Below are 13,807 nucleotides of genomic sequence, written 5' to 3'. Positions count from 1 at the left end.
TTGAGACTAGACTTGAGACTAGACTAGAGACTGGACTGGAGACTAGACTAGAGACTAGACTAGAGACTAGACTAGAGACTAGACTAGAGACTAGACTAGAGACTAGACTAGAGACTAGACTAGAGACTGGACTGGAGACTAGACTAGAGACGAGACTAGACTAGAGACTAGACTAGAGACTAGACTAGAGACAAGACTCTAATCTAGACTAGACTTTAATCTAGACTAGACTAGAGACTAGACTAGAGACTAGACTAGAGACTAGACTAGAGACTAGACAAGAGACTAGACTAGAGACTAGACTAGAGACTTGGCTAGAGACAAGACTCTAATCTAGACTAGACTCTAATCTAGACTAGACTCTTATCTAGACTAGACTTTAATGTAGACTAGACTCTAATCTAGACTAGACTTTAATCTAGACTAGACTATAATCTAGACTAGACTCTAATCTAGACTCGACTCTAATCTAGACTAGACTCTAATCTAGACTAGACTCTAATCTAGACTTTAATCTAGACTAGACTTTAATCAAGATTAGACTCTAATCTAGACTAGACTAGACCCTAGACTAGACTCTAATCTAGACTAGACTCTATCTAGACTTGACTCTAATCTAGACTAGACTCTAGACTAGACTCTAATTTAGACTAGACTAGAAACTAGACTAGAGACTAGACTAGAGACTAGACTAGAGACTAGACTAGAGACTAGACTAGAGACTAGACTAGAGATTAGACTAGAGACTAGACTAGAGACTAGACTAGAGACTAGACTAGAGACTAGACTAGAGACTAGACTAGAGACTAGACTAGAGACTAGACTAGAGACTAGACTAGAGACTAGACTAGAGACTAGGCTAGAGACTAGACTAGAGACTAGAGATTAGACTAGAGACTAGACTAGAGACTAGACTAGAGACTAGACTAGAGACTAGACTAGAGACTAGACTAGAGACTAGACTAGAGACTAGACTAGAGACTAGACTAGAGACTAGACTAGAGACTAGACTAGAGACTAGACTAGAGACTAGACTAGAGACTAGACTAGAGACTAGACTAGAGACTAGACTAGAGACTAGAGATTAGACTAGAGACTAGACTAGAGACTAGACTAGAGACTAGACTAGAGACTAGACTAGAGACTAGACTAGAGACTAGACTAGAGACTAGGCTAGAGACTTGACTAGAGACTTGGCTAGAGACTAGACTAGAGACTGGACTAGAGACTAGACTAGAGACTGGACTAGAGACTTGGCTAGAGACTGGATTAGACTAGAGACTAGACTAGAGACTAGACTAGAGACTAGACTAGAGACTAGACTAGAGACTAGACTAGAGACAAGACTAGAGACTAGACTAGAGACTAGACTAGAGACTAGGCTAGAAACTAGACTAGAGACTAGACTAGAGACTTGGCTAGAGACTAGACTAGAGACTGGACTAGAGACTAGACTAGAGACTAGACTAGAGACTAGACTAGAGACAAGACTAGAGACTAGACTAGAGACTAGACTAGAGACTAGACTAGAGACTAGGCTAGAGACTTGGCTAGAGACTAGACTAGAGACTAGACTAGAGACTAGACTAGAGACTAGGCTAGAGACTAGGCTAGAGACTTGGCTAGAGACTAGACTAGAGACTAGACTAGAGACTAGACTAGAGACTAGACTAGAGACTAGGCTAGAGACTAGGCTAGAGACTAGGCTAGAGACTAGGCTAGAGACTTGACTAGAGACTTGGCTAGAGACTAGACTAGAGACTGGACTAGAGACTAGACTAGAGACTGGACTAGAGACTTGGCTAGAGACTGGACTAGACTAGAGACTAGACTAGAGACTAGACTAGAGACTAGACTAGAGACAAGACTAGAGACTAGACTAGAGACAAGACTAGAGACTTGGCTAGAGACTAGACTAGAGACTAGACTAGAGACTAGACTAGAGACTAGACTAGAGACTAGACTAGAGACTAGACTAGAGACTAGACTAGAGACTAGAGACTAGACTAGAGACTAGACTAGAGACTAGACTAGAGACTAGACTAGAGACTAGACTAGAGACTAGGCTAGAGACTAGACTAGAGACTAGGCTAGAGACTTGACTAGAGACTTGGCTAGAGACTAGACTAGAGACTGGACTAGAGACTAGACTAGAGACTAGACTAGAGACTAGAGACTAGACTAGAGACTAGACTAGAGACTAGACTAGAGACTAGACTAGAGACTAGACTAGAGACTAGGCTAGAGACTAGGCTAGAGACTAGGCTAGAGACTTGACTAGAGACTTGGCTAGAGACTAGACTAGAGACTGGACTAGAGACTAGACTAGAGACTGGACTAGAGACTTGGCTAGAGACTGGACTAGACTAGAGACTAGACTAGAGACTAGACTAGAGACTAGACTAGAGACAAGACTAGAGACTAGACTAGAGACAAGACTAGAGACTTGGCTAGAGACTAGACTAGAGACTAGACTAGAGACTAGACTAGAGACTAGACTAGAGACTAGACTAGAGACTAGACTAGAGACTAGAGACTAGACTAGAGACTAGACTAGAGACTAGACTAGAGACTAGACTAGAGACTAGACTAGAGACTAGACTAGAGACTAGACTAGAGACTAGACTAGAGACTAGACTAGAGACTAGACTAGAGACTAGACTAGAGACTAGGCTAGAGACTAGGCTAGAGACTAGACTAGAGACTAGACTAGAGACTTGGCTAGAGACTAGACTAGAGACTAGACTAGAGACTAGACTAGAGACTAGACTAGAGACTAGACTAGAGACTAGGCTAGAGACTTGGCTAGAGACTAGACTAGAGACTAGACTAGAGACTAGACTAGAGACTAGGCTAGAGACTAGGCTAGAGACTTGGCTAGAGACTAGACTAGAGACTAGACTAGAGACTAGACTAGAGACTAGACTAGAGACTAGGCTAGAGACTAGACTAGAGACTAGACTAGAGACTAGGCTAGAGACTTGGCTAGAGACTAGACTAGAGACTAGACTAGAGACTTGGCTAGAGACTAGACTAGAGACTAGACTAGAGACAAGACTAGAGACTAGACTAGAGACTAGACTAGAGACTAGACTAGAGACTAGGCTAGAGACTTGGCTAGAGACTAGACTAGAGACTAGACTAGAGACTAGACTAGAGACTAGGCTAGAGACTAGGCTAGAGACTAGACTAGAGACTAGACTAGAGACTAGACTAGAGACTAGACTAGAGACTAGGCTAGAGACTTGGCTAGAGACTAGACTAGAGACTAGACTAGAGACTTGGCTAGAGACTAGACTAGAGACTAGACTAGAGACAAGACTAGAGACTAGACTAGAGACTAGACTAGAGACTAGACTAGAGACTAGGCTAGAGACTTGGCTAGAGACTAGACTAGAGACTAGACTAGAGACTAGACTAGAGACTAGACTAGAGACTAGACTAGAGACTTGGCTAGAGACTAGACTAGAGACTAGACTAGAGACTAGACTAGAGACTAGGCTAGAGACTAGGCTAGAGACTTGGCTAGAGACTAGACTAGAGACTAGACTAGAGACTAGGCTAGAGACTAGACTAGAGACTAGACTAGAGACTAGACTAGAGACTAGACTAGAGACTAGGCTAGAGACTAGGCTAGAGACTAGGCTAGAGACTAGGCTAGAGACTTGACTAGAGACTTGGCTAGAGACTAGACAAGAGACTGGACTAGAGACTAGACTAGAGACTAGACTAGAGACTAGACTAGAGACTAGACTAGAGACTAGACTAGAGACTAGACTAGAGACTAGACTAGAGACTAGACTTTAGACTAGACTCTAGACTAGAGACTAGACTAGAGACTAGACTAGAGACTAGACTAGAGACTATACTAGAGACTAGACTAGACTAGACTAGAGACTAGACTAGAGACTAGACTAGAGACTAGACTAGAGACTAGACTAGAGACTAGACTAGAGACTAGACTTTAGACTAGACTCTAGACTAGACTTTAGACTAGACTCTAGACTAGACTCTAGACTAGACTCTAGACTAGACTTAGACTAGACTTAGACTAGACTCTAGACTAGACTTAGACTAGACTCTAGACTAGACTCCAGACTAGACTCTAGACTAGACTCTAGACTAGACTCTAGACTAAAACCCACAAGAAAAAGTCTAACGGGGTCAAATGGCACGATCTCGTTTGCCAGTTCACAACACCACCCCATGAGATGACCATGCCCTCAAATCGTTCTTGCAGAATCTCCAATATGAGATGAGTTGTCTGGCACGTAGCAGCGTCCTGTTGAAACCACCCTTTACTAATTCTAACAATATTTTTCTATCAAATCACTGGAAATCCTTTTAAACCTTAATTTTTTCTAAAAATTCTCTATTTTAACTAAAACTAATTTCCTTTTTCTACTACAGGCTTTATAAATAACAAATTTTATAGCTACTTTTCTTAAAAAAAAACTCTTCTCTTTGTATAAAACTCTCTCTTTAACTAAAAACTCTCTTAATGTATTCCAACTAAAACCAATTTGTTTAATTACTTAAAATAAAAAACACTACACTCCACAACTATGTTTTTTAAACAAATTCTTTTACAATTTTTTTTTTTACTAAAACACAAATAAAACAAAACAACAAATATTTGTTTAAATTTTACTTAATTTTTTTTTATGTTAATTTGAGAACTTGTTTCGTTCTACAGAGAGAGATAGAATGAAAAAAAACTATTAATTTATGTGAAAAATTTCTTAAACTTAAACAGCAGGCCAGTGTTGAGGCCTCCACAGATCCCCAGCTGGAGCGTCAAGTTGAAACTATACGCAATTTAGTAGATTCCTATATGAAAATTGTCACAAAGACCACACGGGATATGGTGCCCAAAGCCATTATGATGATTATTATTAATAATACCAAGGATTTTATAAATGGTGAATTGTTGGCACATTTGTATGCCTCAGGAGATCAGGTATGATGTTTCTTTTAATTTAAAATAATAACATTTACTCATTTTAATCACTCTCTTTTGTTTTAAAGTCTCAAATGATGGAAGAATCGGCTGAAGCTGCCAGCAAACGTGAGGAAATGTTGCGCATGTATCATGCTTGCAAGGATGCTTTAAGAATTATTGGTAAGTGGGGGGAAGATTTAAAGATTTTAATTTATTTAATTTTGTTTTTATTAATTTAAAGGTGATGTTTCAATGGCCACTGTATCAGCCCCCTTACCACCACCAGTGAAAAACGATTGGTTACCTAGTGGCTTGGATAATCCACGTTTGTCGCCACCCAGTCCTGGCGGTCCTCGTAAACCTGCACCCGCAGCACAGGTTAGTGGAAAATTTTGTTTTTAAACTTTCTTAATTTTAAACTGGACTTTAGTTTAGCCTTTGATCTGGTCTATAGTTTAGTGTTTGGTATAAAGTCTAGTATTTTTTCTAGTCTAAAGTCTAGTTCTAGTGTAGTTCTAGTGTAGTTCTAGTCTAGTTCTAGTCTTGTTCCAGTCTAGTTCTAGTCTAGTTCTAGTCTCGTTCTAGTCTAGTCTCTAGTCTAGTCTCTAGTCTAGTCTCTAGTCTAGTCTCTAGTCTAGTCTCTAGTCTAGTCTCTAGTCTAGTCTCTAGTCTAGTCTCTAGTCTAGTCTCTAGTCTAGTCTCTAGCCAAGTCTCTAGTCCAGTCTCTAGTCTAGTCTCTAGTCTAGTTCTAGTCTAGTTGTAGTCTAGTTCTAGTCTAGTTCTAGTCTAGTTCTAGTCTAGTTCTAGTCTAGTTCCAGTCTAGTTCCAGTCTAGTTCTAGTCTAGTTCTAGTCTAGTTCTAGTCTAGTTCTAGTCTAGTTCTAGTCTAGTCTCTAGTCTAGTCTCTAGTCTAGTCTCTAGTCTAGTCTCTAGTCTAGTCTCTAGTCTAGTCTCTAGTCTAGTCTCTAGTCTAGTCTCTAGTCTAGTCTCTAGTCTAGTCTCTAGTCTAGTCTCTAGTCTAGTCTCTAGTCTAGTCTCTAGTCTAGTCTCTAGCCAAGTCTCTAGTCCAGTCTCTAGTCTAGTCTCTAGTCTAGTTCTAGTCTAGTTGTAGTCTAGTTCTAGTCTAGTTCTAGTCTAGTTCTAGTCTAGTTCTAGTCTAGTTCCAGTCTAGTTCCAGTCTAGTTCTAGTCTAGTTCTAGTCTAGTTCTAGTCTAGTTCTAGTCTAGTTCTAGTCTAGTTCTAGTCTAGTTCTAGTCTAGTTCTAGTCTAGTTCTAGTCTAGTCTCCAGTCTAGTCTCCAGTCTAATTCTAGTCTAATTCTAGTCTAGTTCTAGTCTAGTCTCTAGTCTAGTCTCTAGTCTAGTCTCTAGTCTAGTCTCTAGTCTAGTCTCTAGTCTAGTCTCTAGTCTAGTCTCTAGTCTAGTCTCTAGTCTAGTCTCTAGTCTAGTCTCTAGTCTAGTCTCTAGCCAAGTCTCTAGTCCAGTCTCTAGTCTAGTCTCTAGTCTAGTTCTAGTCTAGTTGTAGTCTAGTTCTAGTCTAGTTCCAGTCTAGTTCTAGTCTAGTTCTAGTCTAGTTCTAGTCTAGTTCTAGTCTAGTCTCCAGTCTAGTTCTAGTCTAGTTCTAGTCTAGTCTCCAGTCTAGTTCTAGTCTAGTTCTAGTCTAGTTCTAGTCTAGTTCTAGTCTAGTCTCCAGTCTAGTCTCCAGTCTAGTTCTAGTCTAGTTCTAGTCTAGTTCTAGTCTAGTTCTAGTCTAGTTCTAGTCTAGTTCCAGTCTAGTTCCAGTCTAGTTCTAGTCTAGTTCTAGTCTAGTTCTAGTCTAGTCTCCAGTCTAGTCTCCAGTCTAGTTCTAGTCTAGTTCTAGTCTAGTTCTAGTCTAGTTCTAGTCTAGTTCTAGTCTAGTTCTAGTCTAGTTCTAGTCTAGTTCTAGTCTAGTTCCAGTCTAGTTCCAGTCTAGTTCTAGTCTAGTTCTAGTCTAGTTCTAGTCTAGTCTCCAGTCTAGTCTCCAGTCTAGTTCTAGTCTAGTTCTAGTCTAGTTCTAGTCTAGTCTCCAGTCTAGTCTCCAGTCTAGTTCTAGTCTAGTTCTAGTCTAGTTCTAGTCTAGTCTCCAGTCTAGTTCTAGTCTAGTTCTAGTCTAGTTCTAGTCTAGTCTCCAGTCTAGTTCTAGTCTAGTTCTAGTCTAGTCTCCAGTCTAGTTCTAGTCTAGTTCTAGTCTAGTTCTAGTCTAGTTCTAGTCTAGTCTCCAGTCTAGTCTCCAGTCTAGTTCTAGTCTAGTTCTAGTCTAGTTCTAGTCTAGTTCTAGTCTAGTTCTAGTCTAGTTCCAGTCTAGTTCCAGTCTAGTTCTAGTCTAGTTCTAGTCTAGTTCTAGTCTAGTCTCCAGTCTAGTCTCCAGTCTAGTTCTAGTCTAGTTCTAGTCTAGTTCTAGTCTAGTTCTAGTCTAGTTCTAGTCTAGTTCTAGTCTAGTTCTAGTCTAGTTCTAGTCTAGTTCCAGTCTAGTTCCAGTCTAGTTCTAGTCTAGTTCTAGTCTAGTTCTAGTCTAGTCTCCAGTCTAGTCTCCAGTCTAGTTCTAGTCTAGTTCTAGTCTAGTTCTAGTCTAGTCTCCAGTCTAGTCTCCAGTCTAGTTCTAGTCTAGTTCTAGTCTAGTTCTAGTCTAGTTCTAGTCTAGTTCTAGTCTAGTTCTAGTCTAGTTCTAGTCTAGTTCTAGTCTAGTCTCCAGTCTAGTTCCAGTCTAGTTCTAGTCTAGTCTCCAGTCTAGTTCTAGTCTAGTTCTAGTCTAGTTCTAGTCTAGTTCTAGTCTAGTCTCCAGTCTAGTCTCTAGTCTAGTTCTAGTCTAGTCTCCAGTCTAGTTCTAGTCTAGTTCTAGTCTAGTTCTAGTCTAGTTCTAGTCTAGTTCTAGTCTAGTTCTAGTCTAGTCTCCAGTCTAGTCTCTAGTCTAGTTCTAGTCTAGTCTCCAGTCTAGTTCTAGTCTAGTTCTAGTCTAGTTCTAGTCTAGTTCTAGTCTAGTTCTAGTCTAGTTCTAGTCTAGTTCTAGTCTAGTTCTAGTCTAGTTCTAGTCTAGTTCTAGTCTAGTTCTAGTCTAGTCTCCAGTCTAGTTCCAGTCTAGTTCTAGTCTAGTTCTAGTCTAGTTCTAGTCTAGTTCTAGTCTAGTTCTAGTCTAGTCTCCAGTCTAGTTCCAGTCTAGTTCTAGTATAGTTCTAGTCTAGTTCTAGTCTAGTCTCCAGTCTAGTTCCAGTCTAGTTCTAGTCTAGTCTCCAGTCTAGTTCTAGTCTAGTCTAGTTCTAGTCTAGTTCTAGTCTAGTCTCCAGTCTAGTTCCAGTCTAGTTCTAGTCTAGTTCTAGTCTAGTTCTAGTCTAGTTCTAGTCTAGTTCTAGTCTAGTTCTAATCTAGTTCTAGTCTAGTTCTAGTCTAGTTCTAGTCTAGTTCTAGTCTAGTTCTAGTCTAGTTCTAGTCTAGTTCTAGTCTAGTTCTAGTCTAGTTCTAGTTTTAGTCTAGTTCTAGTCTAGTTCTAGTCTAGTCTCCAGTCTAGTTCCAGTCTAGTTCTAGTATAGTTCTAGTATAGTTCTAGTCTAGTTCTAGTCTAGTTCTAGTCTAGTTCTAGTCTAGTTCTAGTCTAGTTCTAGTCTAGTTCTAGTCTAGGTCTAGTCTAGTTCTAGTCTAGTTCTAGTCTAGTTCTAGTCTAGACTCCAGTCTAGCTCTAGTCTAGTCTCCAGTCTAGTTCCAGTCTAGTTCTAATCTAGTTCTAGTCTAGTTCTAGTCTAGTTCTAGTCTAGTTCTAGTCTAGTTCTAGTCTAGTTCTAGTCTAGTTCTAGTCTAGTTCTAGTCTAGTTCTAGTCTAGACTCCAGTCTAGCTCTAGTCTAGTCTCCAGTCTAGTTCCAGTCTAGTTCTAGTCTAGTCTCCAGTCTAGTTCCTAGTCTAGTTCTAGTCTAGTTCTAGTCTAGTTCTAGTCTAGTTCTAGTCTAGTTCTAGTCTAGTTCTAGTCTAGTTCTAGTCTAGTTCTAGTCTAGTTCTAGTCTAGTTCTGGTCTAGTTCTAGTCTAGTTCTAATCTAGTTCTAGTCTAGTTCTAGTCTAGTTCTAGTCTAGTTCTAGTCTAGTTCTAGTCTAGTTCTAGTCTAGTTCTAGTCTAGTTCTAGTCTAGTTCTAGTCTCCAGTCTAGTTCTATTTCTAGTCTCGTTCTAGTCTAGTTCTAGTCTAGTCTCCAGTCTAGTTCTAGTCTAGTTCTAGTCTAGTTCTAGTCTAGTTCTAGTCTAGTTCTAGTCTAGTTCTAGTCTAGTTCTAGTCTAGTTCTAGTCTAGTTCTAGTCTAGTTCTAGTCTAGTTCTAGTCTAGTTCTAGTCTAGTCTCCAGTCTAGTCTCTAGTCTAGTCTCTAGTCTAGTCTCTAGTCTAGTCTCTAGTCTAGTCTCTAGTCTAGTCTCTAGTCTAGTCTCTAGTCTAGTCTCTAGTCTAGTCTCTAGTCTAGTCTCTAGTCTAGTCTCTAGTCTAGTCTCTAGTCTAGTCTCTAGTCTAGTCTAGTTTCTAGTCCAGTACCTAGTCTAGTATCTAGCCTAGTTTAGTATCTAGTCTAGTCTCTAGTCTAGTATCTAGTCTAGTATCTAGTCTAGTCTCTAGTCTAGTATCTAGTCTAGTCTCTAGTCTAGTCTCTAGTCTAGTCTCTAGTCTAGTCTCTAGTCTAGTATCTAGTCTAGTCTCTAGTCTAGTCTCTAGTCTAGTCTAGTCTAGTTTCTAGTCCAGTACCTAGTCTAGTATCTAGCCTAGTTTAGTATCTAGTCTAGTATCTAGTCTAGTCTCTAGTCTAGTCTCTAGTCTAGTCTCTAGTCTAGTATCTAGTCTAGTCTCTAGTCTAGTCTCTAGTCTAGTCTCTAGTCTAGTCTCTAGTCTAGTATCTAGTCTAGTCTCTAGTCTAGTCTCTAGTCTAGTCTCTAGTCTAGTCTCTAGTCTAGTCTCTAGTCTAGTCTCTAGTCTAGTCTCTAGTCTAGTCTAGTTTCTAGTCCAGTACCTAGTCTAGTATCTAGCCTAGTTTAGTATCTAGTCTAGTCTCTAGTCTAGTCTCTAGTCTAGTATCTAGTCTAGTCTCTAGTCTAGTCTCTAGTCTAGTCTCTAGTCTAGTATCTAGTCTAGTCTCTAGTCTAGTCTCTAGTCTAGTCTCTAGTCTAGTCTCTAGTCTAGTCTAGTTTCTAGTCCAGTACCTAGTCTAGTATCTAGCCTAGTTTAGTATCTAGTCTAGTCTCTAGTCTAGTATCTAGTCTAGTATCTAGTCTAGTCTCTAGTCTAGTATCTAGTCTAGTCTCTAGTCTAGTCTCTAGTCTAGTCTCTAGTCTAGTCTCTAGTCTAGTCTCTAGTCTAGTCTCTAGTCTAGTCTAGTTTCTAGTCCAGTACCTAGTCTAGTATCTAGCCTAGTTTAGTATCTAGTCTAGTCTCTAGTCTAGTATCTAGTCTAGTATCTAGTCTAGTCTCTAGTCTAGTCTCTAGTCTAGTCTCTAGTCTAGTCTCTAGTCTAGTCTCTAGTCTAGTCTCTAGTCTAGTCTCTAGTCTAGTCTAGTTTCTAGTCCAGTACCTAGTCTAGTATCTAGCCTAGTTTAGTATCTAGTCTAGTCTCTAGTCTAGTATCTAGTCTAGTATCTAGTCTAGTCTCTAGTCTAGTATCTAGTCTAGTCTCTAGTCTAGTCTCTAGTCTAGTCTCTAGTCTAGTCTCTAGTCTAGTATCTAGTCTAGTCTCTAGTCTAGTCTCTAGTCTAGTCTAGTCTAGTTTCTAGTCCAGTACCTAGTCTAGTATCTAGCCTAGTTTAGTATCTAGTCTAGTATCTAGTCTAGTCTCTAGTCTAGTCTCTAGTCTAGTCTCTAGTCTAGTATCTAGTCTAGTCTCTAGTCTAGTCTCTAGTCTAGTCTCTAGTCTAGTCTCTAGTCTAGTATCTAGTCTAGTCTCTAGTCTAGTCTCTAGTCTAGTCTCTAGTCTAGTCTCTAGTCTAGTCTCTAGTCTAGTCTCTAGTCTAGTCTCTAGTCTAGTCTCTAGTCTAGTCTAGTTTCTAGTCCAGTACCTAGTCTAGTATCTAGCCTAGTTTAGTATCTAGTCTAGTCTCTAGTCTAGTCTCTAGTCTAGTATCTAGTCTAGTCTCTAGTCTAGTCTCTAGTCTAGTCTCTAGTCTAGTATCTAGTCTAGTCTCTAGTCTAGTCTCTAGTCTAGTCTCTAGTCTAGTCTCTAGTCTAGTCTAGTTTCTAGTCCAGTACCTAGTCTAGTATCTAGCCTAGTTTAGTATCTAGTCTAGTCTCTAGTCTAGTATCTAGTCTAGTATCTAGTCTAGTCTCTAGTCTAGTCTCTAGTCTAGTCTCTAGTCTAGTCTCTAGTCTAGTCTCTAGTCTAGTATCTAGTCTAGTCTCTAGTCTAGTCTCTAGTCTAGTCTCTAGTCTAGTCTAGTTTCTAGTCCAGTACCTAGTCTAGTATCTAGCCTAGTTTAGTATCTAGTCTAGTATCTAGTCTAGTCTCTAGTCTAGTCTCTAGTCTAGTCTCTAGTCTAGTATCTAGTCTAGTCTCTAGTCTAGTCTCTAGTCTAGTCTCTAGTCTAGTCTCTAGTCTAGTCTCTAGTCTAGTATCTAGTCTAGTCTCTAGTCTAGTCTCTAGTCTAGTCTCTAGTCTAGTCTCTAGTCTAGTCTCTAGTCTAGTCTCTAGTCTAGTCTCTAGTCTAGTCTCTAGTCTAGTCTAGTTTCTAGTCCAGTACCTAGTCTAGTATCTAGCCTAGTTTAGTATCTAGTCTAGTCTCTAGTCTAGTATCTAGCCTAGTTTAGTATCTAGTCTCTAGTCTAGTTCTAGTCTAGTTCTAGTCTAGTCTCTAGTCTAGTCTCTAGTCTAGTCTCTAGTCTAGTCTCTGGTCTAGTTTTTGTTTTAGTCTATTCATTTTTCTATAAATATTTGACAAGATCTGTTTCCCAAATGTTTATTATCATTAACAATTTTCTATTTTTTTCTAGCCCGCTGCTGGTGGCCGTGGTCCTCCACCACCTCCTGCATCTGGTCGTCCAGCACCAGCTATTCCAAATCGCCCTGGCGGCGGTGCTCCACCATTGCCTGGTGGCCGCCCAGGCGGTGCTCTTCCACCACCACTCTTACCTTCGTAAGTAGAAATTTTCATTTTTTTTCATAAATATTTATTATTCTTTGTTTATTTTATGGTTTGGTTATTATTTATATAAAAAAAATATCTAAACATTTTCATTATCGTCGGTTGGGACCTCTTTTTTTTATTAAACTACTTCAATATTTACGTAAAAACACTAAGCAAAACTAAATTTTCTTTATGCTATGTTTATTATTTTTGTTAATATTTAATTAAAGCTTTTTGGGGGGATTAATGTAAACAAATATTTGTTTAAAAGAGAAACCGAAGTTTCTGTTATGAACAGTTGGCCGAAACCTCTGTATTGAACAGACGACCGAAGCCTCTGTCTTGTCGTCTCTCATAAATTAACTTCTCAATATTGAATTTTTCTTATCAAAGTTATTTGAAGGAGTCTGGAATATCAGTTCTTCAAAAAATCTTTGAGTTTTAAGAATCCCCTAGAAGCTTTAATTTGCAATTTAGCAGCTTTTATTTGTTTTTCATTACTTTTATGGTCAAAATTAAATTTCTTTTAAAAAGTGAAGAGAACAAACGCTGCTTAAGTGTTGTATAAACTTGTCACTCTCTTTTTTTTACACACTCTCTCTTTCTCAATCTCAACATTTCATAACTCTAACTCACTTTATGTTTCACTTTCTCTCTCTCTCTCTTTGTGCTGCTTTGTTTAATAACAATAAACTGAACAATTATTTAATTCAATAATAAACAGACGTCGCTAAATAATCGACTACTCTTAACAGCAAACCCAAACAACGCTAAATTAACCCCAAACAACATTAATTTAAAAGTGCAGCATACAAATTAATTAACAAATAAGAAAACATACTGCATAACAAATGAATTAAACCATAAAATTTTAGATATTACAAAACAAACAAACAAATATAAGTTTATTGGATTAACTGAAAGTCCAGCAAAAAAAACCTAGTAAAAAATTTAATTAAAAACCATGTTATTAAACCAAAAAAATAAAGAAAAAACGCTTGAGTAAACATTTTAAAGAAATTAGAAAAGAAACCTTAATGTCTTATATTTTTTAAAACAAGTATTAAACTTTAAATTAACTTTTAAGTTTTTCAATATTTTTATAATTTTTTAAAATTTAAAACCCTTGGCGAAAATTTATTTGTATGCATTATATTTATAATATGTCTAAGTATATAAGTTATTTAGAAAAAAAAAGTATAAAAACACAAAGTACCTTAATTTAACTTAAATGTTTATTTTGTGTTGTGCTAAAAATAAAAAAACCATAAATTCCTTAGATTATTAAATTAAGTAGTGAAAGAAATAAACCCTTCCACCATCCAACCAAACAAAAAAGAGATATTAAACCACATTCAAATACTTATTATTAAAACACTTTAAAAAACGTTTTACACTGCAGCTTTAGGGGGTTAAAATATTAATCAGAAACAGTTTTCTAAACAAAAATTCTTGTAGAAATTTGTAGATAAAAGTAGCAAACACCTTAATTCATTAAGAAACTCTTGATAAAACAAATATTCCAAGTGATTTTCATCAAATTTTCAATGTTTAATCACAAATTTCAAACATTTTGCACTCTAATTTTAAGTAGCACACCCTGAATTTTGTAAAAAATCATAATTTTGTATTTAAATTCTAATTTAATTTTAAAAAACCTTTAAAAAGTTTAAAAAAAATATTTAAAATTTTTGTAAATTTACAAAAAATAGGGTGTGCTACTTTTTAAAATTTCAAAATTTTAAGAAAAAACTATAACAAAATTTTCTATTTTA

General features: G+C 37.9%; 1 protein-coding gene across 8 annotated transcripts in view; it reads left to right on the top strand.

Moving 5' to 3' along the window:
- Positions 1-13,807, top strand: part of shi (dynamin-1 shibire) — a 61,148-nt gene that overhangs the window by 32,197 nt on the left and 15,144 nt on the right. For 5 of the 8 annotated variants that reach the window (XM_065510325.1, XM_065510327.1, XM_065510323.1 and 2 more), the window contains 4 exons: positions 4,757-4,960; positions 5,029-5,122; positions 5,184-5,320; positions 11,899-12,041. In XM_065510325.1, coding sequence (XP_065366397.1) covers positions 4,757-4,960; positions 5,029-5,122; positions 5,184-5,320; positions 11,899-12,041 — 578 coding nt within the window. Of the gene's footprint in view, positions 1-4,756; positions 4,961-5,028; positions 5,123-5,183; positions 5,321-11,898; positions 12,042-12,756; positions 12,882-13,807 lie in introns of those variants that run through there. The other 3 variants (XM_065510326.1, XM_065510330.1, XM_065510328.1) reach the window with 2 other exon arrangements.

This window comes from Calliphora vicina, chromosome 4 (genome assembly GCF_958450345.1).
Source record: "Calliphora vicina chromosome 4, idCalVici1.1, whole genome shotgun sequence".
NCBI classification, from domain to species: Eukaryota; Metazoa; Arthropoda; class Insecta; order Diptera; family Calliphoridae; genus Calliphora; species Calliphora vicina.
The sequence above is the reverse complement of the archived record's forward strand: the minus strand, read 5'-3'. Positions and strand labels throughout refer to the sequence as shown.